Source organism: Vipera berus, assembly GCF_964194415.1.
Source record: "Vipera berus genome assembly, chromosome: 1".
Lineage (NCBI taxonomy): Eukaryota > Metazoa > Chordata > Lepidosauria > Squamata > Viperidae > Vipera > Vipera berus.
Genome location: NC_138202.1, coordinates 268,191,185 through 268,202,008, shown reverse-complemented (window position 1 = coordinate 268,202,008; position 10,824 = coordinate 268,191,185). Strand labels below are relative to the sequence as shown.

Below are 10,824 nucleotides of genomic sequence, written 5' to 3'. Positions count from 1 at the left end.
CTGATCTGAAATCAAAGGTATGTACCCTGAAAAATGAAAATTCACTGAATCTAAGCATGAACCTGGTGCTTTTGTTTCATTAGAATGAGGTAACATTTCCCCATTAAACCATTAAGCTTTTTTTATGAATGTATGAAAGCATTTGTTGGTCCATATTCCCACCACAAGGAATAAAAGACACTGATTCTTGATTAGAATTACAGAATTATTCTTCAAGGACTTGGTAACTCTTCATTTTCTACTAGATAATCTTTCTTTGCATAATTGGCCCCCCTAATTAACCTCCATATTCCAAGATAGGCATTCTTTAGTGAGTTTCTGTTAAGTTCTTCAGTACTACCATCTATTGGAACAACAGTAGCATTTCCTTCTTCTCCAGTGCTGCCCATCTCTTCTGTGCTATGCTGTTTCTTTTCATCTGCTGACTCCTCTATTATTGGATCTCCAGATTCTGCCTCCTTGGGCATCTCCTCCATTGAAAAGGGTGGTTGGCCTCCATCATAGTCTTTCTTCTCTTCTTCTCTAAGTTCCTCTTCCAGATCTTCATAATTACTCTGTTTTCTTGTCTCAATAAACTTGACCACACAATACGTGATGGATCCTACGGTGTTTACCACCACGCCTGCTATAAACAGCTTCGTTGGCTCCACATCATTGAATGCTACCATACCAACTGTGATGGTTGCAATGCTCTTCACAACGCCAACAAAACTAGTGGTAACAGCTGAGTTAATGTACGTGCAGTGAAGGGTTGTGAAATTCATGGCACAGCCCAATAAGACACAGGAAAAAAAGATGAATGTCATGAGGGGATCTTTCCACCCTGGGAATGACCAGATATTGATAGCTTCCACGCTGACAAAGGTGAATAAGATGAGAAAAGGTGTGGCTGAAACCGCAATGGCATACTGGGCTGTCAGAGGCCCGTAGTCACTATCTGCACTCATCTTTTGAATCACAACCAAATATCCTGCATGTACCAACACAGCAAGAACTCCAGTCACATACCCAATGGGATCACCAGTCAGATCACCAGCACCTGCCAATTTTGAAAGAAAGAGAGAGACAATTTACATACCCTTGAAATATACGTTGTCTCTGTTATATGAACTACATCAATAGAAGATAGGCTTTAATGGGCTACGTACTGGGGACAAGCATTTTAGGATACATGGATTAAACTGCTATCATCAATTTACTTGGGAGCTGCTTGTAAATAATCATATCTGGCCAATATTGGGGAAAAAGTTGAACTAGGAAAGTTTTGAACAAATCTGATAAAGAAACACTTACATTCCTGAATTGATTTATGAATGTTTCAGGAAAGGCAGTAAAACTTTCTTTGGTGATTATAGTTCCAAACATTCTTAGTCAACATAGCCACTGCAAAGAGCAGTGATAATGGAAATGTTTGTTGAAAAGATCTATAGGATAACAAAACCATCTAATCTAATTCTACTTACTGACAACCATTCATCAAGTTTATCTACGATAACCTGAAATAAGATATAGCATGAATAAAGAGAATCCAAAATGAACAACTATCTTGCACACCTGTCAGCACTGGACTGGTTCAAATTCAAAAATGAATAGATGAGCACCATCATCAATTATAGAAACCAGATTTTGAACCTGAGTCCATTCTTAGACAGATAATTTAATCTTGCAGAGCTAATAACAATTAGAATTTATTTTGAGTGGTAAACTATGTATGGTTTAAGAATGTTAGATCGAGGCACAGCAGTGACTGCCTGGATTAGGGTTAGTATTGTGGGTATTATTATTATTATTTTTACATTTTACCTTAGTCCAGGGGTCTTCAAACTTGGCTCTTTTATGACTTGTGGACTTCAACTCTCAGAATTCGTCAGCCAGCGTGCCTGGCTGAGGAATTCTGGGAGTTGAAGTCCACAAGTCATAAAAGGGCCATGTTTGAAGAACCATGCCTTAGTCCAACTTTTGGGGATAATACTCTTAAAGCATTGTTGGAAGCCCAGAATCAGGCAAAGCTTATCTGTACAAATTTCACAAGCATTGCTTAAGATCATCTTTAATTAATTTTACTGTTCCAATGATTTGCAGGAAAATTCAACATAGGAGTTTCTGCACAATGAGGATTATTTTTTCTCTCTCATTTAATGAGTGTGGTGTTATCCAATGGAAGAAAATACTGAGAAATTCAGGTCAGATAAAGGGGAGAATTTCTTCAACTTTCCAAAGTTAAACTACAATAAGATGCAAAGATGATCCTCTCTCTTTTGGGGGGGGATTAGTCAAATTTAAGACATACAATTTTCTCTGTTGTTCTCAGTCAATAATAACAATAATAATTCAAATCCAAAACTAATCAAACACCATTGCTTTAATGTTCAATATTAAAAACAATGGAAAAATTCAGGAAGAGGGAGTGATGTTTTTAAAAAGCTGCTTAAAATCAATCCAAACTAACTATAGAATAACTAAGATAGCTGTAGTCATAATTACTATAAAGTGCTTTTCGTATCAGAGGCAGCATTTCTGAATACCAGCTGCTAAGAAATAACAAGAGGGGACTATTGGCCACATGTCCTATTTGAGATGGCCCCAGAAGCAGCTGGTTGGCTACTATGGAAACAGAATTGTGGACCAGATTGGCTCTTCGATCTGAGCCAACATGGCTATTATGTTCCTATGGCTGTAATTAAGAATTAAAGCATAGGAGTGAGCAGAATTTTCTTGAATTTTTTCTTGAAGTGGCAAGGTTCCACTCTAGAATTATCGAACTAGAGAGACAGAATCAAAGTTAGAGGCAAAATCAGGACATTTTTGCTATTGCTGTATAGAAAAAATATATATAAAAAGACAGCATGGATAATCTCAGTAATACAAAGAGATGTTCACAATTGTATCTAGAGAGCTATTTCAAATAGTTCTCATTGATGGATATTTCTATGGAAGCATAGCAGTATATCCGTAGATAACACATCCAAAAAAATATAAAATAAAAATCCCTAAGCATAAAAAGAGCTTCAAAAATAAAAATAATCTCTTTTGTCTCTTTCCTTTTCTTATTTTTTAAAAAAATACACAGAAACCTATGTGAAAATGTAGTTGTTCACTATTGTTACTTCAGAATGTAGTCAGATCTTTTTATAGGGTGCGTGTATAGTTGGTTGTTAATGATCAACTTTTCACAAATTTCTGGGCAAAGCAGAAATCTTGTTTCCCCAGTAGAAAATAAATATGAACCCTCTTTTAATAATGATAATAATCACAAGAGGATGTCACTTAGAACTGCATGAACATTTTATTCATTTATATTCAACTCATTTTTTATGTCTACCTGACAGCAATGGGCCATCAACACAAGATTTTAACATTGCTCACCCCCACACTACACAAAAGCACACCAGAAACTCTGGTAACCCAATTACTAGAAGATGCAGTCAAGCTATTCTCCAAAGCGCCCAAAGGCAGGACAAGAAGCAATGGATGGAAAATAACCAAGGAGAGAAGCAACCTAGAACTAAGGAGAAATTTCCTGACAGTTAGAACAATTAATCAGTGAAACAACCTGCCTCCAGAAGCTGTGAATGCTCCAATACTGGAAGTTTTTAAGAAGAGACTGGCCAGCCATTTGTCTGAAATGGTATAGGGTTTCCTGCCTGAGCAGGGGGTTGGACTAGATGTCCCTTCCAACTTTATTATTATTATTATTATTATTATTATTATTATTATTATTATTATTATTATTATTATTATTATTATTATTATTATTATTATTATTATTATTATTATTATTATTATTATTTGCACAGTCAGCCAGATGTTCAGACTGGATTTGGCATTTTTGTCTATGTATCGAGTCCTTACCAAGGACCTGGGATAGGCAGATGTGGATGTTTGATGGTATTACAGATATCATCGCAGGATGGAAGCAGTTCCTAGTAAGGCGGCCTTTTGCAATTGACTAATGGCAAATTTGTCAATGCCAATGGTGTTCAAGTGGTGCTCCAGTTGTTTTGGGATTGCACCCAAGGCGCCTATTACTATTGGTACTACCCTTTTTTGCCTTTGCCACAGTCTTTCTATTTCTACTGTATTTGTAGGTCTTTGTATTTTGTTATCTTCTCCAATTCTTTCTCCTCTATTGTGCTGTCTCCAGGCACTGCCATGTCCACTATCCAGACTTTTTTGTCTTTCTTATCGACAATTGTTAAGTCCAGGGTGCTTATGTTGCAGGTGCTTGTCTGTTTGAATTCTGAAGTCCCAGAGTAGTTTAACTTTATCATTTTCTATGACTTTCTCTATTTTATGATCCCACCAGTTCTTTCTTACAGGCAAATGATATTTCTTGCAGATCTTCCAATGCACCATTGTTGCTACTTTGTCATGCCACTGATGATGATGATGATGATGATGATTATCATTATCATCATTATTATTTCCTTCCTCCCTGCCCCCCTTTTATTAAGGTGACAATAATAGACTTTAATTATAGATTATAGAAGCAATGGGACTGCCCAGGAGACCCATGATGCAGCTTTTCACAAGAGTTTCTTTGCATCCTTGGCAAGAGCTTGTATGTGACAGAAGAAGTTAGGCAGCTAACAGGAGGCTGAAAAAGGGAAAAAGCAGAATTGGGGAAAAAACAGCTGGACCACTTCAAGTATCAGCTCTTCTGTACAAAAATAGCATCCATGAAGGATAAGAATCACCATAATCCATAACTGCTACTATTATGTGTGGGGAATATGGAAAAGTATATTTTGTTATGAATTAAATGTTGTTATACCCACCTGTATACATTTTTGTTTGTTGATAGATACTTGTTAGTGCACAGGAAAAAAAAGCATGTAACTGCTTCAGCCTTCATAAGCTGAAGGGTAAATGAGCATTTATCATGGGAGAAAAAGCACGTGAGAACCCCATAAACTTTAATCAGAGGAAGTGTGCTGTGAACTGGGGTGGAATCAAAGACAGAAAGCAGCACAGGCAAACTAAGGTTAGAAATGGAGAACTTCACACAGTGCATTATTGCATTTTTAGCCAGGGTACATTTAAGGCTACAGAAGGAGGGAAGGCACTTTACCTTTAGGTTGGTGCACACAGCTGTTTATAGTAAACATCCATATTTGCCAGGAGCCAGTAACTGAATTGCCTGAATCACCTGCCCCATGCATTTGGTTCCTAACACATAGATTTGTGCCTTCTAATGTGTAGTGCAATGCTTAGGAAGCGGCAAGTACCAGAAGACCTGAAGTCTTGCCAGCAGAATACGGGGGAGGCAAAAAGAAGACTCTGTTAATTGTATGTAGCCTGGGAGAAGACATGATGGGGGAAAGCAAAGGTTAGGACTTCGGTGGTTTGCTTTTCACATCCCAAAGTAGTAAGTCAAAGCCTTAGAATGTGTAGAACGCAGGCTGTAAGGGGTGTGTGTGTGTGTGTGTGTGTGTGTGTGTATGTGTGGGGGGGAGGGGGAGGGGTGGAATTAGGTGAGAAAAAGGACTAAAACATGTAGAGTGTAAAGAGCACCTATCCTGACAGGACTGGGAGAGAATTGAAAACAACATACAAGAAAGGACATCAGGATGCAAAGATGGGAACTATGAGAAGACAGACTGGAAAAAAAATAACGGGATGGGGAAAGAAGAGTATTTGTTGTTGAGCACAACTACTACGAGGTGGTAGGTCTAGAGTCCCGTAGGAGAATAATAATAATAATAATAATAATAATAATAATAATAATAATAATAATAATAATAATAATAATAATAATAATAATAATAATAATAAACCAAGGAAACCTGGAAGGAGCAGGACATGGGAGCAGGTGGGAGCAGGGGAAGGGAAAAGCAAATGAAGATCCAAGAGGGAATTGGGCGGGGGTGGGGGGTGCTAGGTGGAGCTGAGAGAGATGAGATGGAAGGTGAGGTGTGTGCATGCCAAGGTTTGTGTGTGTGTGTGGGGAAAGCAAGTATGAAAAGAATGACAGGAAGGGGGATTATGGAGGGGCAATAGTGAGGGGAAGGAGGCAGGGCAGAAGGGGACTGAGCAGGCATTGCGAGATTCCGGGTGCAAGGAGGAGCCGCCTGGAGCCTCTTCCTGTGGCCCGCACTCACCTGCCAGAGCAGCCCCGCAGGTGGTGATCAGGACGGCCACCGACACCCCGAGGGAGGGGACGCCGTTCTTGAGCACCAGGACGCCGATGAGGAGGGTGACGAGGGGCAGGCAGCGCTTGAAGACCACATACATGGGCAGGCTGAGTCCGCGCAGGGACCAGAGGGTGAGGCTGGACTGCAGCGTGGAGAGGAGCGTGGCCCCCGCGAAGGCGCGCCCCAGGCTGAAGCTGAAGGGCGGCATTTCCAGGGCGCCCCGCCGCCGCAGCACCTCCAGACTGAGCGCCGCCGTGGAGCTGGTCAGGCACTGCAGCACCGTCAGGAAGATGAAGTGGTAGCGGTTGAGGAGAAACTTCAGCAGGATGTTGAGCGAGCCGGAGAAAACCCCGTGCGCCACCGCCACGGAGATGCCCAACGCGCGGCCCCGGCACAGCTGCATGCTGCCCACACAGCGGCTCCAGCCGTCGGCGCCTTGCTCCCGCCTCTGCCGGCCACGGGAAGGAGCCTCGGTCCTCTCCTGGCTGGCAGCCGCCGGGGTGCCAGGGGGCTCCCCGCCTAAGCAGCGGCCGGAAAGAAGCGAGAGACAACTTTGCCGGCAACCCCGAGCGCCGCGCGTGTCGGCGGAGAGGCAGCAGCGGAAGGGGGACGCTCGGTGATCAATCGTGGTGGGCGGCAGGGGGAGGGGAGGGGGGGCAGGATCCTCTGGGAAATGTCTCCGCAGCTTCGGCCACCGGCAGCCTACCAGCTCCCCCAGCTGCTGTTGCTGACGCAGAGGGGGGGCTGGGTGCCCCGGCGCTTCCCATTACCTTAATGAAATGGGGACAATGGGAAGAGCGTTATTGGCCACGTTTCCCACTTGACCCGCTGAGCTTGTTCTGGCTATTATGAATCACGGATCTTGCTTTGTTCCTGGAAGAAAAAGCAAGGAGAGGAGGAGTGGAGCTGGATTAAAAGGTCTGAGGGTGGGGTGACCTCTTCTCTCCACGTGTTAAGATTTTGGGGTTGGTTGGTTGGTTGGTTTTCATGCACAAAACTCGTCGGTTGCTTTGCCTGTCTCGTCGGAACAAAGCCACTCACCCGCGTTTCGCCCTCCCTCGCAGGAACGCGCGCACGTGCAAACGGTTGCGAACAAAGCGAAAACCGAAGCTGGGAAACCCGGTTCAGAGTTGATGCTTTTCCGCGCACAATTTGCTAATGGAATCGCCAACCGTCCTTATTAAATGAATTAGGGTTAGTGTTTTCCTATACGGAAATGCAAATATTGATCCAGCCGAGTCTGGCCGGTTTTCTGCAAGCTAAAGAAACAGGTGCTTCGAAAGTAGCGGGGAGAGTTAACCCTTGCAGGGGAAGTAACCGGATTAGGCTCGGGCCAAGCACGACCAAGGAAGCTACCCGAAGCGTGCTTTTATGCATGCAGGATATTCTCCTCCCCACCCCCTCTCTGTTTCCAAACTACTCTTCGAAATAACTTCCCACTTAAAAGTGGGGAAGGAAGGAAAGGAACAGGCGAAAAGGGAAGAAACGGCTGCGAAGGGAGTGAGCAAAGATTAGTTGCCCTGAAGTGATGGAAAACGACCGTATTCCAATAGTAAAAAGAAGCGAATCAGACAGGCGCGCTCCGGAGTCAGATATAACTTACATGGCTAGAAATAGCCTTCTTCAGCAGCCATACTGGGAATTGTCGCCCGCGACATCTAGAAGGTTGGGAAAGGTTGGCCAAGCCACATGGAGCACCCCAGGCCCAGGCCCCATCCCCACTGAAATGGAGACACAGTTCCACCAGCCGCCTAAGAGATGGCTTGGGACACGGACCCGCTGCCTTGACCAAGGGGCCCAGCCAAAGCTGGCCAAAGACAGCTCTTCTGGAAGAAGGAGCTCGCGGGCCGACGTGGAATGGATCTAGAAGCCGAATGCGTGGCTACCGGCTTAGACGGTGAAGCTCTTCCTCGGGGCTTCAAAAGAAATCCTGCGCTTTTGCAACGTGTCTGTCTGTTGCGAGCGCAATTCCTCGCCAACTATCTGGAGCCCGGGGAGACCTTTCTCGTGGGCAACGCGCTGACCTGATCTTTTCCCGTTTCCCGGGGTATTGCGCAGGGGGTTGGCTGCACAAGCAGATCAGGAGATGATCAAAGGTTAGTCTGGCGAGCGTAGCCTTGTGCTTCCAGCAGCCCAACTTGTGCTGCCTTGCGGGGAAGCTCGCAATTGAACTAGGCATGTGGCAACAGTCCCTTCTTCTTGCCTACAACTGGTCTTGGAAGGGCTACCGAGGCCGTCTCTGATTGAACTAGAGGCCTTCGTCATGAACAGAGGAGCTCTTCTTTCACATCCTTACAGTCCTGTTGTTCTTTGACAGCAAGGGCAGAGGTCCAGTCACCTCCAAAGATGTTAAAATCAGGGAGACAGCCGATCAAAACAGCAGTCTTGAGGAAGGATCAGTAGGGGTAATCTGTACAGATTTAATGGTGAAAGGACTTTTGGACACCAGCAGTGGGCTGGGCAAAGTCCAAAATGCTGTTCTATTCTGAGACCCATTTTCCCACCCCCTTCTGACATTCTCTGGTCTGTTTTGTGCTGCCTCACAATGCCTCCTCGGCAGCAGGCAGGAGTAGGTCTCTCTTGCTAAAGCTCTTGAATTGCTTTCTTGCAGAGAGCATTAGGCAAGGTATTGGTTTTGCACATCCCTGCCCAGGAGATGGACAGGTGTAAGGACAGTGGGAAGAGCCAGAGATACAATTCAGGCAGACTCAGACGGGATATTACACATAGGTAAAGGTAAAGGTTCCCCTGCACATGTGTGCTAGTCGTTTCCGACTCTAGGGGCTGGTGCTCATCTCCGTTTCAAAGCCGAAGAGCCAGCATTTGTCCGAGGACGTCTCCGTGGTCATGTGGCCGGCATGACTAGACGCCAAAGGCACATGGAACGCTGTTACCTTCCCACCATAGTGGTTCCTATTTTTCTACTTGCATTTTTACGTGCTTTTGAACTGCTAGGTTGGCAGAAGCTGGGACGAGTAACAGGCGCTCACTCTGCTACGTGGCACTCGGGATTCGACCCGCCAAACTGCTGACCATCTGATCGACAAGCTCAGCGTCCTAACCCACTGAGCCACCACGTCCCTTATATTACACATACAGACACACAAAACATATCATCTCTTTCCACAATAAAATTAGAAACAGTTGAAGAATCAAGCTGCATTTCGTTCTGGTGGTGCAGAGGCTACATTTAACACCTAAAATGTGAAACTATATGGACTATTCCTTCCCCCCACCCCTGATGATTAGTCCATTTTACTTCATTATTTGCCTATTCAAGAATTTGTGGGGAATAGATATGGAGAATAGAATGACAGTGGAAGGAAGGGGAAAAAGTTTGTGTTCATCAAGATCAGTGTTTCTCAAACACAGCAACCTTAAGATGTGTGGACTTCAACTCCCAGAATTCCTCAGCTAGCATGCTGGCTGGGAAATCCTGGGTGTCGAAGTCCACATATCTTAAAAAGTTGCTGAGGCTGAAGAAACTCTGATCTAAATTAACACAGGTGACAATCTAAAGGAGAACCCATAAAAGAATACAGCTCCCATAGGTACCAATATATTTTGTACAACCAACCAATTTTCATGCTGTACATGATTTTCGAAGACTTTTTTTTTAACAAATAAAAGATACAACTCGATGTTTAATAATGCTGCTTGGCTATCATATCCTGGAGACATTCTTAGAAAAATGGCAAGAGAGTGTTTGTTTTGCACGGTGCTTGTGTGTCCAAAGGATGGTGGGTGATAGAGAGCAGCCTAAGGTTCTATATAGCTTGCTTTTTTTATTTTTCGTTTTGTTTTTATCCCGCCTTTATTATATACATTTTTTTACAAAAAAAACTTTGGGTGGTGTGAGTATACCTATCACTCCTTCTTCTTCCTCCTATTTTCTCCACAACAATCCGGTGAGGTGGGTTGGGCTAAGAGAGGATAACTGGCCCGAGTTCATCCAGTTGGCTTTCATGCCTAAGTATCCTGGTTTCTAGCCTGCTCTGTACCTGCTGCCCTCAGATGAGGCACCAGGATACTGTCTCATTGCCAACCCTATTTCTTACCTTTGCATAGTTTGGCTGACTGTCTGCATTGACCCAGGCTCTGTCTCAGCAGCCAAGAAATGCATAGCAGGAGAGCAGGATAATGGCCTAATTTCAATTAGAAGGTACAGCAGAGCTTCTGCAAAAAGGTGGCTCCAAGGGCAGAAGTAAAATGTCACAAACTAGCATTTTCCCAAACCATGGACTATAGTCCACTAGCACTCTTTGTAAACAGCAAAGCAATTCAGTGTGTGCCTATAGCAATTACACGTTCCAAGCTGAGAAGCCTTGGATAGAATCCATAGGGATTTGACAATGGTAATTTATCCTAAGATCTAGAACGTCATTTCTTGTCATTGCTGTTTGCTTCAATTGCCCTTTTAAGTTTATTAGCCAAATAAATAAATACATTAAAATTATATGGCCTCAACTTGCTCAAATTGTGTTTTAATCCCATTTTTCCTCCCATAGAATTGTGCTGAAGGATCCTGATGTGTTTACTGGATTTTTAAACTCAAATTGTTTTTCACTGTTTTATCTTAAATGAATTTCTAAATCTTATTAGCTTTACCTTTCGGTGTGGGGGGGGGATTATTCGCTTCCATTTATTTTGCTTAGTTTGAGAGAAATACCTAAAGCATTTTCTGGATATC

The 10,824-nt window shown here is 43.6% G+C and overlaps 1 protein-coding gene across 1 annotated transcript; it reads right to left on the bottom strand.

Moving 5' to 3' along the window:
* Nucleotides 1-212: 212 nt before the first annotated feature.
* SLC35D3 (solute carrier family 35 member D3) lies at nucleotides 213-6,537 on the bottom strand (the record flags this gene model as incomplete). Its single annotated transcript, XM_081315438.1, has 2 exons — nucleotides 213-1,039; nucleotides 6,102-6,537. The coding sequence occupies 2 exons, from the start codon at nucleotides 6,535-6,537 to the stop codon at nucleotides 213-215; spliced, it is 1,263 nt and encodes a 420-aa protein (XP_081171564.1).
* Nucleotides 6,538-10,824: the final 4,287 nt, after the last annotated feature.